Raw genomic sequence first — 16,400 nt, forward strand, 5'->3', positions numbered from 1 at the left:
TCTGTCCATAGTATCACTTCTGGTTGATCTTAGTCCACTTCTGGTTGATTTTAGTCCTCTGCCAGGAGCTTTTCAGACCCAGGCTCCATCAGGCAGAGACTTTGAGGACATTCAAATCCATTTGCTTACTTTGCTTCTATAAGTGAGCTTGAGCATTCAATTTGTCTTATATTATTCACGTGATACCTAACCTACTGAATTTACCAGCCCCTCCCCTCTGATAATTATAAGTTATTAAAATCATAAGTAAATGATTACCGATGATTTTTACTTTAAAAGGGGAGGCTTGGAAAAAAATAAGAAAGGTGTAATTTTATTGACTCAGAATCAGATGTGTTAAAGACTTAAGTCAGTGGGATACACAGTAAGGCTGCAGATTATCACAACTTCACCATCTAGTTATGTGAACTCCAATTATAACTATATTACATGTGGTTGCGAATGAAACAAAAGATTTTTTTCTTTGTAATTTTTTATCCATCAAAATATGTATTCTCAAACACAGTTTAATGATTCTCTTCTTTTAGGTTGCTGTGAAAATAATAGACAAAACTCAGCTAAATCCTACCAGTCTACAAAAGGTATTTAATTATTTTAATAGTAAGTAATTAGAATGTGAGTTTATTAACATGTGATCTTCTGTAAAGTCAGTTATCCTAAATTTCCTGTTAGGTAAGATACTGTATTCATCAATATGTGAAGAAAACACGTGATGTAAAGCATTGTATTTAATAACACTTCAATTATGTTTATCAAGTGTTTGCTTGAGAAGTATCTACGACTCAAATGCGTGTACCATATGAGAGGAATTTACGTCTTCTAATTCAGTAGAGTAAAACTTTGTAACAAATGTGTTGAAATACTCAGGATTCTGCTTTGTTAAAAGTGTATTTATAGTTACATTGTCCATAGGTGGGTTTCCTTTTATTGCTTCACTTGCTTTACTTTCTTCTTCTGCAAGAACTAGTCTCTCAGCTAACTTCGAGTGAAAAGTAGGAACATTTCTTTAAACAGTGCCAAAAAAAAAAAAAAAAAAAGGAGGGAGAGGAAAAAAGGTAGTTAGGGTGGAAATTGCCCTGGTAATCCTAGAAAAGCTGTTTCAGGTTGCTTCATTACTCATGTGGGAAAAGTTTCACATATTCATTTTAGTACTTTAAGAATGAAGCAAATACTTTAACACTTACGCCATATATGTTGTTTTATATAGTGAGATAGTAAAATACATTGTAATTTTTATTAGAACGTAATGGGATCACGGTCACATATGTAAATGTGACAAATAACTTCTGAGTTCCTCAAACAGAATCTTTAATATGAGAACTTTTTAGTATGGTGTGTTTAAACTATTCCTGCTGTGATTCTAACATCTAAATAAAAATTCAGGTCTGTGATAGCAAGACTTTCCGCTTGGCTCCATGCCAGATAAGTCAGGGTATTTTTATATACGTACTTCTACTCGGAGATCTGTGTTTGTACTACTTACTGAGATTCCTTTTAAGTTTAACAGTTAATGTGACTTTCCATAGCTTTGCTATTTCTGATCAGGGAGAACAGAAAGGTTTGCTGCATTCTTTTTCCTCTGTGACTGTGAGATGGTGTACCTTATGCCTGTCTTCGGAGAGAAACTTCTGGCACCAGTCTTTTAGCTAATCGTGATGCAGTTGTATGAGATAATGCATCTGGGCAGATGCATTATCCAAAGGTTGTCTTTTTCCCCGGGGTGGGGCTTCAGTGGGGCAAATTTTGCCACCCTTCTTTCTGCTGGGAATCTTTTAAAAGTGCGCCGTGGCCCTGCCCGTCACGCATCTGGCTTTCCCACCTCTCCTGGATTAATCTGTGAGTGACTCTGGTAAACTGAGTGATTTTAAATGACCTTTAGAGACACTTGAGGCCTGTTTTGCTAGCTGGATGCACAGTAATATGACCCCCACTCTGTTCTTCCCAAAGGGGCCCGGAGAAGTGTGTAGAACCACAGTCATACTTGTTGAAACATGCAGACGTGAAGCCGAATGTTGCTTTATTTATGTGAATAACTAAAAAAAATGTACTTGGTGACAAGTAATTTCTGTTGTTATTCTGCTCATCTTGCTGATGAAGTGTTTGCTTTTCCAAACAGGCATATAAAGAATGATGGCAATTTTGTTTTCTTTAATCTATGAAAATAGAATCCAAGGAAAGATGAGCATTCACTTAATGTAGGCTTTACACGTGTATATGTCATTGTTTTTGAAATAATTTTCATTTATGTTCATAGATTTGCTCTCGGTTAAGAGTTTTGGAAAAAAACAAAAAAACAATCCAACAGATCAAGGCTTGGTTAGTTCCCATGCATTGTAGAATATTCAGCATTTGGCCAGTCATATCCCCCGGTCAGTTATATCTAAAAAAGAAATAATGGAACGAGAAGTAATCCATTTGTTTTCCTTAGCATTGACAGTCAGGACCTATAGATAAAAAATAGCAAAATATATTCTCTGTGTAATAGGTGTGCTTATTAAAAGGCAGATAATGGTAACACATGTATTTGGAATAAGGGTTCATTTTAATCTCATCTCCAGAAGGGTTTGGTTAAATCTTGTTCTGGACTTGATCTGAATTTAAGCTGAGTCCCATCCTTTATATTCTCTTCTGTGTGTAACATATTTTTAGGAAATAATACTTTCCATTGCCAACATCAGTGATAGACAAAGTAACCTAAATTCGATACCCCAACTGTTCAAAATTTCTAACATACAAAGTTCTCAGAAACAGTTTGGTCTTTGGAATTGTTAAGCATCTTTGGCATCAACATTGTTCACATAAGATGCTCGTGTGATTTGTATCACGTATCTTGAATTAGTGGGATCCAATTTAATGAGCTGTCATAGTTTAAAAATTATTTGAGTTTGATGCTATATTTACCTCTTCCACTTTGGACCATGAGTCTCACCTCATATTTTAATCGGTGTCTTTGGGGTAGGGTTTATGAACTGTACTGGTGATTCCTGGGGATCTTTTAAGCAGCCTAATAATGTTGGAGGAACAGCAAAATAGTGAAACAGTTCTGTTCATAGTTCACGTACTTGAAATGTAAGATTGTCATTTTCTCAGAAATTCCACTAGGTTTTTAAACTTGGACACACTAGTTTATACATGGATGACAAAGTTTGTCTTAGCTTTCTAGTTCATAGCCACCAGGGTACAGTTTATCTGCCTTTTATGTGTTGTTTATTAATTTACATTTTCTATTGTTTTACTGTGTTGCATTATATTCCCAATTCACAAAAATGGCTCAGTGGTTCAGAATTGATTTGCTGAGTAGTAAAGCCTGTAATGAGAATAGAAATAAGACTGTCATAACTCAGCATTATGTCCTTAATAAAGAGGGCTGTTGCATTGCAGTGACATAAACCGTGTATCTCTGCGTGAGGACATTGGTTTTGTACAAGCAGGGAAATTACAAACAATCTCCAGTAACTGATATCTGAAAATTAGACTTATTAAATGAATAATCTGCTTACTCCTAGTGTCTGGTGTGTTATCTGTTGTATAAAATGTTATCAAATGGTGACCTAAGCCATTTAAACTTTGGTGAGTTTTCAGATAAAGCCACCAACCTCTCTGGTAAGCTAGTTACGTTTTCCAGAGCATCTGCAAAATAATTTGTATCACTGTCACTATAGGCAGAGAGGAGGACAGAACCACAGAAACAATATTCAGAATTAAGTTTCTTTTAGCAAATTATCAAGAAACCAAACTTGTAAAAGCAGTCATAAAATTATTGCTGAATAGTTTTATCAAGGAGAAAGCAGAAACTCTTTGGCAATATTCCTTAACAAACACCTCTGTTGGACATATGTTGAAATGCCAGTTACTGTCACATACGTATGCTTTATAGCATATTTCGCTTTATTGTTCTTTTCACACATGCGGATCATTTGAAGGAAGAGTCTGAACCAATCCTTTTGTGGGTCAGTGAAAATCTAAGTGATAAGAGAAGAGTTAGCAGGATTAACTGGGTTGTGGACTGCAAAAATTGGCTTAGAATTAATAATGGTGACACACCGGGAGGGCCTTTTTTTGGCGAGTGTGTGTGGGGGAGGGGTGTGTGTGGTAATTCTGCACGGAATGATACTGCCGGGTGAATAAATAAGATTATACCTAATGCCCAGTAACTCATTATTTCATCCTCCATGAAATCAGTGCTGAGCAACATACCTCTGATCTTGGTTGGGCTTTGAAGGAAGGGCTGAAAGCAGGTTATCATGAAATCATGGCTCTTTCGTGTAGAGTGTGAAGAATTGGTGGGAAGCATATTCACACTGAAATACGATAGATTTTGAGGGAAAAGGCATTCAAACAAGTTTCCTTTAAAAGGTGATACCAATAATGTTAATATCTAGCTAAAATGTTGAAGATAAGGTAACCAAATTTTCTGAAAAAAACAAACTGTTTCCAGTGGGCCACTGACCAAATATTTGACTTTTCTAAGTCTTGTTGGCCCTCTTTAGCGACTAGCCAGAGGGCTCAGTAATGTATTATCGGGCATATTTAACGCACAAATGCTACATCCAAATATGAAGGACACCTTCTGGAGCAAGCGTATCCAAAGAGTGGATCGAGAATCCATTGCTATTAGCCTTCTCGCCGGGACTTACAGTCTTCCAGCTTTTGAGTAGATACGATTAGCAGCCTAGACTGGAGTCCGTCTGAGAGCTGTACATAATCTTCAGGGAGAAATATCTTTGTAAGCTAATCAGTCTGAATGTCGCTGACACATCATCTGATGCTGGTTCCTTTGTACAATCAATCTGTGATCGTGACTTAGGATTTTTTTAATTCAATAGAAAAAAAACCCTAGAAATGGAGACCGTCTTATGATTCAAACTAAGTGTCAGTCACATGTGTTCATTATTAATTCTTAACTTAGCAAGAATTTCTTGAAAGAAAATTGTATTTCTCCATATATTGTCTTCTTCTCCTTTTTTTTTTCCTTTGGCTGCTCCTTTTGTGTGTCCTTTATGTAGAGTCATTGTCTTTTTTGTTGGCCTCAGTGTTTCAACCCCACCAAGTTCGGTCCTCTTTTCTTTCTGTATTCCCTTCCTGGGCTGTCTCAACTACAGGCAGGGTCACAAATATATGCCTTCAACTCAGACCTCCCCTAAATTTGCTCGTGACCTTTCAAAGACAGCCCAAACCTATTATGTCCAAAACTGAACTCATGATCTCTGCCCCACCTCCTCAGTACCTCGCCACCTGGTTTTCTTCCGAGCATCCTCTCTCAGTGAATGACAACTGCCCCTGAGTTGTGCAAGCCAAAAGCCCCAGAACTGTCCTCCACTCCTCACTGTACCTGTTTTCACCATCTAATCCGTCCATGAGTTGTGCTAATTTTATGTCTTACATCTTTTGAGAAGGTCTGCTTTTATCTTTTTCTATCACTACCACTCTAGACAAAGCTGCCATTGTCTCTCCCAAGGACTACCCCAGTAGCCTTCCCGCTGTTCTTCCTGCATCTGCTTGCATCCCTCCACACACACACACACACACACACACACACACACGCACGCACACACACACACACACACACACACACAGTTTAAAAAGTCATCAGGGATACAGAATACCTCTCTGACTGTGCCATCCTTTATTTAAACTTTTTGATGGCATTCCGTTCTTGGAGGTCTGGAAATCAAATTCGTTAACAGTGTTTACCAGGCCCTACCTTCCTCTTCCACCTCATGACCCACCAGCTCCCCCCGGCATCTCCCTACCCCGCCTCCTACGCCTCTGGCTTCAGCACTTTCTTACATCTGCTCCTAGTTAGTCTTCCTTCCGGCCACCAGCCTCTGCACCTCTTCACCTCACCCTCCACGTAAGGCTTCTCCCCTTCATTAATGAAACCTTTATTCATTCATTCCTCACATTTCAGCCTTGGAGTTGTTTCTTCAGGACGACCTTTGCTGCCGCCTCAACAATGTTAAATCTCTCCACCTTCTTTAAAATTAAGTACCTATAACCAAGGATTATTCATAAAAATTGCTGTAGTTCTTATTTGTTTTAGTTTGGGTAGTAGTTCTGTTTGTTTTTTGGGTTTGATGTTTGTATTCTACCTCTGACTCTTAACACCTCTATTTTGATTGCTGGGGCTTTATTGGCTGTAAAGCTTCTTTCTGTCTCTTTCTACATTCTCAGGAAACTACATAAGATTTACTGAAGAGTAGACGTGGAAGGGTTTTCTCTTGGAACTGGAGGAGGCTAGGAATCTAAATCACCCATGAGTTGTAGACTAAACCATCTGATTGTTTTATTCATTCATTCATTCATTCATTCATTTACTTATTTATTTATTTATTTAAAGTGTATTTATTTTAGGGAGAGAGAACGAGCAGGGAAGGGGCAGAGAGAGAGTGAGAGAGAGAATCCCCAAGCATGTTTCATGCTGTCAGCACAGAGCCCAGCGCGGGGCTGGATCCCACAAACTGTGAGATCATGACCCGAGATGAAATCAAACACTTAACCGACTGAACCACCCAGGCTCCCTTAAACCATCTGGTTGTTTTAAAAGTCATAGTGTCATTTTGTTATTTGAAGAGTCATACTCTTATTTTTTTCTAATTTGGGCAGTTTGTTGAAATAGTAAACTGGTCTATTTTTGATTCTTGGATAGAAACTTCAAAATGTCCTTCCCATTTTAAAAATAGTTACTTTTTTATGACATTTGTTAGACTAAACTATTTCATTTCTAGTATTTTTTAAGAAATAAGATAGTACAGCTACAACTAAAGCCTTATGTTTTATTTCTGGGTTCTATTCCTATGTTTTCTTTCCTACCTGGAAATAACTACTGTTCTGAACTTGATCTTTCTTATTCCCATTCAAATTTAAAATGGTTTTTCACATGTGTGTTTCCATACGTAAAAGACTACATATTATTTTTTAAACTTCTTGTTTTTGTACAGCTTGCTTCTTCCACATACCATTACCTCACAGTTTTAGTCATGTTAGTGTATATAGTCTAGTTCATTTATTTTCACTACTGCTATTGGCATGCATGAATATGCTACAGTTTGCCCATTGTCTTGTTAATAGATATACTACAGTTGGTGTATTTTTTGTTAGTTGACATGTAGATTGTTCCTGGTGTTTTTGTGTTTCACTTTTTCTTTTTAAGTTAGTTAGCTTTTTGTTTTTGCTGCAGAAGCAGTGAGGCAACGATCATTATTGTGTACGTCTATTTGTGAAGGTGTGTAAAAGGATGTATCTGTCCAAGCAGAATTGCTAGGTTGAAGGTCATGCATATCCTCGGCTTTACCAGCTAATGTCAAATTGCTCTTCAGAGTGATTGTGCCAATTTATACTTCTGCTAACACTGTATGATACTTACTGTTGGTCTTCATTTTTGTCAGCACTTTATATTATCAGATTTCTTCATTTTTTTCCAACGTTATGAATGCATTATGGTATCTCATTTTAATTTCCATCATTTGTAATTTAAACTGTTTTCAAATTTGATCCATTTTATGTTTAATATCTTTCCTCTGAAATTATTTGATCTGTTATCTCAGTACATTTACTTAACATCAACTTGAGCTCAGAGACGTATAAGACCTTGGGAAGGACTCAAGCAATATAAAATTAGAACCAGTTTATAAGAAATAAGAATCTTACAATCTGGTAATCTATCTAGATGAAACTTGGAAAGTGGCCCAGCCTGTCATTTAAAGAGCATTTTCTTCTCTTAACTTTGCAACAAACAATTGACTTACAAGTTGTCAAGGTTGGAAAGCAATACTGAACAATTGTCCTATTTTTTTTAGTGAGATGTCATCTAACATATATTCATTTGATTGTATTCAGATCTTTTTTGAACTGCCATTTCATGGGAAGAACTTAAGAAATTAGCCTGTTGTTAAACTGCTACTAGCAATAACTATACAAAATACGTGGTGTACCAATAACACGTCTGGAGACTTAAAAAGGAGTAAAAAGATGATCCTGGAAATTTAAAAGCTGAAAGCTTAATCTATAGGGTTCTGTTAATACAGGCATTTCATCTACAAAACCCCTCAATGGCGGGAGCCTCTGAGTGAGACTAAACGAGAACCCGGCAGTCTCTTGGACCTGAATATCACTTGCACTTGGCACCACACCTCACTTTAATAGACCAGTAAACTGTTGGGACGCCTGGGTGGCTCAGTCAGTTAAGCGTCCAACTTTGGCTCAGGTCTTGATCTCATGGTTAGTAGATTCGAGCTCCGCATGGGGCTCTGTGCTGACAGCTCGGAGCCTGGAGCCTGCTTCAGATTCTGTGTGTGTGTGTGTGTGTCTCTGTCCCTCTCCTGCTCATGCTCTGTCCCTCAAAAATAAAGAAACTTAAAAAAAAGTTTTAAAAAAATAGACCACTAAACTGCTATCAAAGATAGAGATAGGATTTTTACAAAGATTACAGTGAAGGCAAAGAAGGGCTTCCTGCCCCTCGCCAAACCGCAATCAGGCCAAAATGCTGGAAAGGCCAAGAAGGCTGTGTCGACAGGTGCAAGAACATCTGAATGTCGCCGTCCTCCTATGAGCCCAGTCCCCCAAGACTGATGACAGCCTGGAAGATCTCGCCCAGTGGGAACAAGCTTGACCACTGTGCCTTTGTCAAGTTCCCTGGGACCACGGGGTTGTTCTCCATGTGCCTCGAGACCAAAGGAGCAGTGCAGGAATCCTGTGACAAGGGCACACGGTGAGCGGGTCTGGTGGAAGGAAGATGATGTGCATTTGACTGACCCCTGACTATGATACTTCGGGTGTAAATAGAACGAGGATTGTCTAAGCCATATCCACGTGGCTACTTCTAAATATAACCGATTTTTCCCACCACCAAAAAAAAAAAAAAAAGAGGCAGGAAGGAAGAGAACAGTTGAGAGGAGAAAAAGAAAATGCTCATAATTGAGGCAAATACTGATTAACACTGATGGAGTTTGATCCTGACCTTAAGCCCTAACAAAAAGGACTGAATTGAAAAGTAAATATCTCTCTTGTTTACTAACTTCAGTTACCTGGAACAACGCCAGGAACCAAGAAGGAAACAAAGGCCTCTGAACAGCGAGAATAGCTGTCACAAAGTCCAAACACTGAGGTCCCTCCCTGCTTTTTAGTTAGAGAAAACCCATCGCAAGCCTTCACTCAGCACTCATTTCTCTAATTCGGCGCACAGAATTTGAACAAACCCTAGCCTCAATTTCCAGCCCACAGCAAAGTTGAAATAGTAAGTTTGGAGGGTATTAGCGAATTCGGAGCTTTCCTGCTAAGTTTGAGAATGCTAGGAACATCGTGATGTCACAGTTTGAAAGCGAGCAAGGGAAATGAACTACAAATTAGAATCAGAAACTCAACTAGTGCTGTGGGACTGTTTAATATATTTGCAAACCTTTGTGTTCCTGACTTGTACCTGGGCATATGATACATGTGATAATTGACTTTTTTTTAACGATAATTGTCTATCTCAAGGTAAACTTATCATGGTCTGAATTTTCAGCTCTCCTTCTCCCCTCAGCCCTGTCCACCTTTCTTAGAATAGCCTGGAATAGCAGGCACTGGTAAGATTGGCACCCTCGCTGATAAAGGTCTTCTCTGAGCTAAAAGATCACAGACATGTGGCTCGCTGTCTCTCCCTGCTCCCTTTGACTCGGGCAGCTGAGGTGGTTAATTAGTCCTGTCTCTTTCCTGTGTGCAGCCAGCTGGAATATTGCAGTTTAGGGAAGGGCACGAGGGGAGTCGCGAAGAGGAAGAGACATCTTAGACCTTTACTCAAGCCATGTGCTACCGTGCAGTTGGTCCCAGCTCTCTGGATTTGGAGTGTTAATGACCCATATCTAGCTGACAACTGAAGTGTTTCTTTGGGAGGAAGGGTGATCGGTAGGTCAGGCCACTGGCGTTTGATTATCCTGAGTCGGGATGCCCCTTAACACACACCGATCGCTCTTCCAACAGCAGCCACTCTTGGTCTTTCCACCGTTGCCTGTCATTTTTAGCCTTCACACACCCGACCCACACAGACATTCGTGCTCTTGCTTATTACGGTTTTTTCCTCACTTCTTGTCAACAATTACTGAAGGAGAGGAAACTAAGGATAAAACAGTACATTGAAGACATCTTTGAGATACAGGAATCCAATGACATGGTCTTAATTTTTTAACTGGAATAAGAAATTACCTTATGAGAACTTTGGCCCTTCCTGTAACTGTTTCTCCTGCTTCATCCCCAGATGGCAGTGGCGCGGTACTTCTGTTCAGGTATGCCCTAATGTTCACAAGATCGTTGTAATCCTCTCCCCAGCTCATCTCACTTCTTGGTAGAACACAAGGGCTAAATTCTAGGTTTTTGTCAGGGACCGCATTCGTGAATTCAGTGCCAGTCCAAAACCCAGCTTAGGGAACGAACAAACCAACAAGCAAACCCCAGTATCTGTGGAGAAGTGCTTGAAGCATGTACAGCTAAGCCATTCCTTTAGAATGGCAGACACGGAGCATACTGTCAGACGTGGAGCTGCCGGGAGGCATCAGCATGTTTTCGTTAGTTCTGGGGTATGTCTCAACCAGTTTGCTTCCAAGAGTAAACCACCAGATTTGCCAGTAATTTCATAAAAATTAATGAGAAATAACCTCAAGATTATCCCTGTGACAACATTGTCTACACACTTGGAATCCTATGTGCTTCCTTGAGGCAGAAGAGAAGGAAGAGGAGCTGGAATTAGAGCTCGTATGGAATGACACGCTACACTCCCTGGGCCACTTTCTGGAGAAAATAAGGTGGAAACCCTCTTTTGCCTGCCATAAGGAGCGGTTAATTGAAAAAGTATGGTAAAGGGAGGAATTATGAATACTTATATAGATATTTAACATTTAAATTGAACACATCAGTGTATACCATTGAACAATTTAAGGCCATTTAAGGCCAAGGTTTTTCCCCCACCCCACCCCCCCTTCTTAGTTTGGGCCTGTTGATTGGCATTTAGCTTTGTTTATCTTGCACAAATCTCACCCCTAAACTCACACTTGCTGCTATTTCCAGGTTTATTTTATTTTTTTAATTAATGAGGGAGAATTTAAAGATACCCAGGAATGATCTGAGAGCAGCCCCAAGATTTTATTTTAATCTTTGATATTTATTCTGCCCACACTTAAGTGGGCAGCAATTTCTCTAGCAGCTTTTATCTAGAATTTACAGATTTTTTTGTGTGTGTTGTTTTGTTTTGGTTTTTGTTAAACAACAAACTTGAATTCATTGGTTTATGTAACATTTAATTGTATTGGACAAACTTTAAGGCAACTGCCTGTGATCCCCACTTCTGGTGTTCACACCTTTGTATAATCCCTTCCCCTTGAATGTGGGCGGGACCATTGACTTGTTTCTAACCAACAGAATATGGAAAAGGTGATGGGATTTCACTCCCATGATTACATTATGTTATATAAAACTGCCTTTCTAGCCAACATGCCCTAAAGATTATCCATGCTGGCTTGAATATAGTAAACAGCCATGTTGGAGAAGCCTAACTTGGCAAGGACATGTAAGCAGTCTCTAAGAGGTAAGGGTGGCCTCTGCTCGAGAGCAAGTAAGAAACCAGCATCCTCAGTCCTAAAGCTGCAGCCTGGGTTAGCTTGGAAATGGATTCCTCCCCAGTCAGACCCCTAGATGAGACTGCAGCACCTCGATGGGAGCCAGAGGACCCAATGAAGCCCTACTGATGCACAGAAACTGTGAGATGATAAATGTGTGTCGTTACAAGTTGCTAGAGTGTGGTAATTTCTTATTCAGCGATAGAAAGCGAATATACGGACTTCAAGCTGTCTTACAAAGCTGTAATCATCAACATAGTATGGTGCTGGCATAAGAACAGACACTCAGATCGATGGAACAGAATAGAGAACCCAGAAATGGACCCACAAGCATATGGCCAACTAATCTTTGATAAAGCAGGAAAAGAATATCCAATGGAATAAAGACAGTCTCTTCAGCAAGTGGTGCTGGGAAAACTGGACAGCGATATGCAGAAAAATGAACCTGGACCACTTTCTTACACCATACACAAAAATAAACCCCAAATGGATGAAAGACCTCAATGTAAGACAGGAAGCCATCAAAATCCTGGAGGAGAAAGCAGGCAAAAACCTCTTTGACCTTGGCCACAGCAACTTCTTACTCAACACGTCTCCAGAGGCAAGGGAAACAAAAGCAAAAATGAACTATTTGGACCTCATCAAAATAAAGAGCTGCACAGCAAAGGAAACAATCAGGAAAACTAAAAGGCAACTGATGGAATGGGAGAAGATAGTTGCAAATGACCTATCAGATAAAGGGTTAGTATCCAAAATCTATAAATAACTTATCAAACTCAACACCCAAAAAACAATCCAGCAAAGAAATGGGCAAAAGACATGAATAGACACTTCTCCAAAGAAGACATCCAGCTGGCTAACCGACACATGAAAAAATGCTCAACATCACTCATCATCAGGGAAATACAAGTCAAAACCATGGTGAGATACCACCTCACGCCTGTCAGAATCGCTAACATTAACAACTCAGGCAATAACAGATGTTGGCGAGGATGCTGAGAGAGAGGATCTTTTTTGCACTGCTGGTGGGAATGCAAACTGGTGCAGCCACTCTGAAAAACGGTATGGAGGTTCCTCAAAAAAACTAAAAATAGAACTACCCTACAACCCAGCAATTGCGCTATGGGGTATTTATCCAAGGGATGCAGGTATGCTGTTTCACAGGGGCACATGCACTCCAATGTTTATAGCAGCACTACCAACAATAGCCAAAGTATGGAAGGAGCCCAAATGTCCATCAGCAGATGAATGGATAAAGAAGATGTGATAGGGGCGCCTGGGTGGCTCAGTCGGTTAAGCGTCTGACTTCAGCTCAGGTCATGATCTTGCAGTTCGTGGGTTCGAGCCCCGCATCAGGCTCTGTGCTGACAGCTCAGAGCCTGGAACCTGTTTCATATTCTGTGTCTCCCTCTCTGTCTCTGACCCATCCCTGTTCATGCTCTGTCTCTCTCTGTCTCAAAAATCAATAAACGTTAAAAAAAATTGAAAAAAAAAAGAAGATGTGATATAGATATACAATGGAGTATTACTTGGCAATCAAAAAGAATGAAATCTTGCCATTTGCAACTACATGGATAGAACTAGAGGGTGTTATGCTAAGCGAAATTAGAGAAGACAAATATCATATGACTTCACTCATATGAGTACTTTAAGACACAGAACAGATGACCATAAGGGAAGGGAAGCAAAAATAATATAAAAACAGAGAGGGGGACAAAAATATAAGAGACTTAAATGTGCAGAACAAACAGAGGGTTCCTGGGGGGGTTGTGGGAGGGGGGTGGGCTAAATGGGTAAGGGGCATTAAGGAATCTACTCCTGAAATCATCTTTGCACTATATGCTAACCAACTTGAATGTACATGTAAAAAATAAATAGAAATTAAGAAAAAAAGAAAACAGATATACTAGTTAAATTATCTATTTACAGTAACACGTATACCCGACAAATATGTTTGGGACCTAGATCACCTCTGGCAAGCATTCTGTTCAACTTAAGGAGTGCAAGGACGCGGGGCGCACCGTGGACTGAATGTTGAGGGTGCTCGGATGGTGCACGTTAGATTTGCAGAGGGGATGTGGGGGCCAGTTACAGGCTTCTGTACTGCAGTGCTGGTGAGTTGTGCTTTTATAGTCAGATACAACAAGTTAACAGGTGAAGTCTTAATAAGAAAGCAAGACTAAGTAAAGAAAAGGGGCAGTTTATTTATATGTAAGCGTAGAGAACAAGATTGGTATTGGGCACTTTCCTGTTGCAAAGACACGATAGTGATCATACTGAAGAATGCCAATGAAACTTACAGTATTGCTGCTCATATTGATAGCCAGTCCAGCTACTTTAAAACCTGTATAGTGTAGCAAAACCAAAACAGGGACTATTTGTGTTTATTCTTTATAATACGCTCACATGTAAATTTTATCTACTAGTGTGTGAATTTTATCTGCTAATGTGCTGTAGCAAGAGAAAAAAAAAGTTTGAAACCAGAAGTACACGTTTTCTGAAAATCTAACCCACAGAGTCCTGTATGTGCCGTCAGCCCAGTGAGTCCCTGGGCAAAGGTGACGTGATGATGGGCCACTTACTTCCTCTTTGGGAGGTACTTCCTCTTTTACTTCTTTGGGGCTCTCAGGGAGGTAAGGGTCTTGTTCAGAGGAGGGGGGCATTAGGTAAGTAGACAGGGGAGGCCTAGATGGTGTCAGCAGCTAAGGTAAGAACGCTGTGGGGGCACCTGGGTGGCTCAGTCGGTTAAGCGTCCGACTTCGGCTCAGGTCATGATCTCACGGTTCATGGGTTCGAGCCACGCATTGGGCTCTGTGCTGACAGCTCGGAGCCTGGAGCCTGCTTTGGATTCTGTGTCTCCTTCTCTCTCTGCCCCTCCCCCACTTGTGCTCTGTCTTTCTCTGTCTCCCCCCCCCCCCCAAAAAAAAAAGAACCCTGTGTGTGTTCTGAGGGGACTCCTCACCCAGAACACAGGAGATCCCTCGGGACTCTACCCCTGCCATCAGTCCTCACAAGTCCGGGCAGGGGCGGCATCTCCTCAGTCCTATGTCTGGTACCCCCTGGACATGGTTCCCTCTGCTGACCTGAGCACCCCACTCAGACCAACCACTCAGACCACCAATCTCCCTGAGAGCCTCAAGGAGGAAGTGAGGGTATGTGACTTCTGGCCCCCTCTGCCAAGGGCCTCCAGGACTGCTCATGAGAATGACCCATTCTCTGATGGTGCAAAGTAGAAACAAAAAGGTGTTTGATGAACAATCCATGTTCACTACTATCCACAGGCATCTGGTATTGTTGGAAATGCAGGCTCGAAAATTGGCTTGAAAAGACTCAGGAAAACAAACAACCAATTAAAAAGTGGTCGAATGATCGGAACAGACATCTCATCAAAGAAAACATATAGATGGCAAATAAGCATATGGAAAGATGATCAACGCCGTCTGTTATTAGGAATTGGAAATTTGAACAACAGTGAGATGCCACCACACACCTATTAGAATGTGAAAATACAAAACACTAACAACGCCAAATACTGCTGAGGATGTAGAGTAACGAGAACTCTCATTGCTGGTGGGAATATAAAATGGCATGGCCACTTTGGAAGACAGTCTGGTGGTTTCTTACAGAACTAAACATACCTACCGTAAAATCCACCAGTCCTCCTGCTTGCCATTTACCCAAATGAGTTACAAACTTACATCCACACAAAAACCTGCACACGGTTTACAGCAGCTTTATTCGTAATTGTCAAAACTTGGACGCAATCAAGATGTCGGTTAACGGATAAATAAACTGGTACATCCATACAATGAAATATCATTCGGTGCTAAAAATAAATGCTCTGTCAAGTCATGGAAGGACACGGAGGAACATTGAATGTATATTAACTCAGTGAAAGAAGTCAACCTGAAAAGGTCACATACTCCATGATTCCAGCCGTATGATCGTCTCAAGAGGTAAAACTATGGAAAAAGTAAAAAAAGATTAGTGGTTGTCGGGGATTTATGGGAGGGAAGGGTGAGTAGGTGGAGCATGGGGGATATCTAGGGCAGTGAAACTAGTCCGTGTGATGCTGTAGTGTTGGATACGTGTCATTATACCTTTGTTGAGCCCCCTGGAATGTACAACACCGAGAGTGAACCCTAATGTAAACGATGGACTTCCCGTGAACGTGTCAAGAATTTTCGTTATGGCACTGACTGCAGTAGGGAAAATACATCAGTAAGTTAAGCATCCTCAATAGAACAGTGTATAAACTGTAGTTGCCTCATGTACTGTAATGGAACATGGCAATTAAAGTAAATGGACCAGATCAATACATACCAGGGGTAGAACAAAGAAACATAATGTTGAAGAAAAAATAAGTTTAGAGAGATATATTCAATATGACTCCACTTATATAAAGTTTAAAACAAAAAAGTTAATATTGCTATTTATATATGCACTATCGAAAATTAATAAAAGCTTATAGCTTGTTATATACCAGCATTAGGGTAGTGGTTTTACCTAGGATGGGGAGGAAGAAAAAGAGAGAGAGGGATACTCTAGCTATGACTAGAATGATTAATGTCTTCATATTTTATTAAATAATTAAAATTCATAATTTTTCTTAAAAATAAAATCTCATGAAAATATTGCAGAACATTAACATAAGTTGTTTAATCTTGGTAGTGAATACGGAGGTAAGTGCTATATTTGTTTCTGTACTTTTTAACAAATTTGAAATATTTCGCAATTCAAAAAGTGAATGAAGAGCATTCATTCCAGGCAGAGGGGGGAAGAGCGTGTGCAAAGGCCCTGAGTAGTGAGGGA

The 16,400-nt window shown here is 40.1% G+C and overlaps 1 protein-coding gene across 2 annotated transcripts in view; it reads left to right on the forward strand.

Moving 5' to 3' along the window:
* The window catches only part of MARK1 (microtubule affinity regulating kinase 1), a 117,713-nt gene that overhangs the window by 48,544 nt on the left and 52,769 nt on the right, over positions 1-16,400 (forward strand). For both annotated transcript variants that reach the window (XM_078441049.2, XM_078441050.2), the window contains exon 3: positions 528-581. In XM_078441049.2, the coding sequence (XP_078297175.1) occupies positions 528-581 (54 nt within the window). The remainder of the gene's footprint in view (positions 1-527; positions 582-16,400) is intronic.

This window comes from Panthera onca, chromosome F1 (assembly GCF_046562875.1).
Source record: "Panthera onca isolate mPanOnc1 chromosome F1, mPanOnc1 haplotype 2, whole genome shotgun sequence".
Taxonomy (NCBI): Eukaryota; Metazoa; Chordata; class Mammalia; order Carnivora; family Felidae; genus Panthera; species Panthera onca.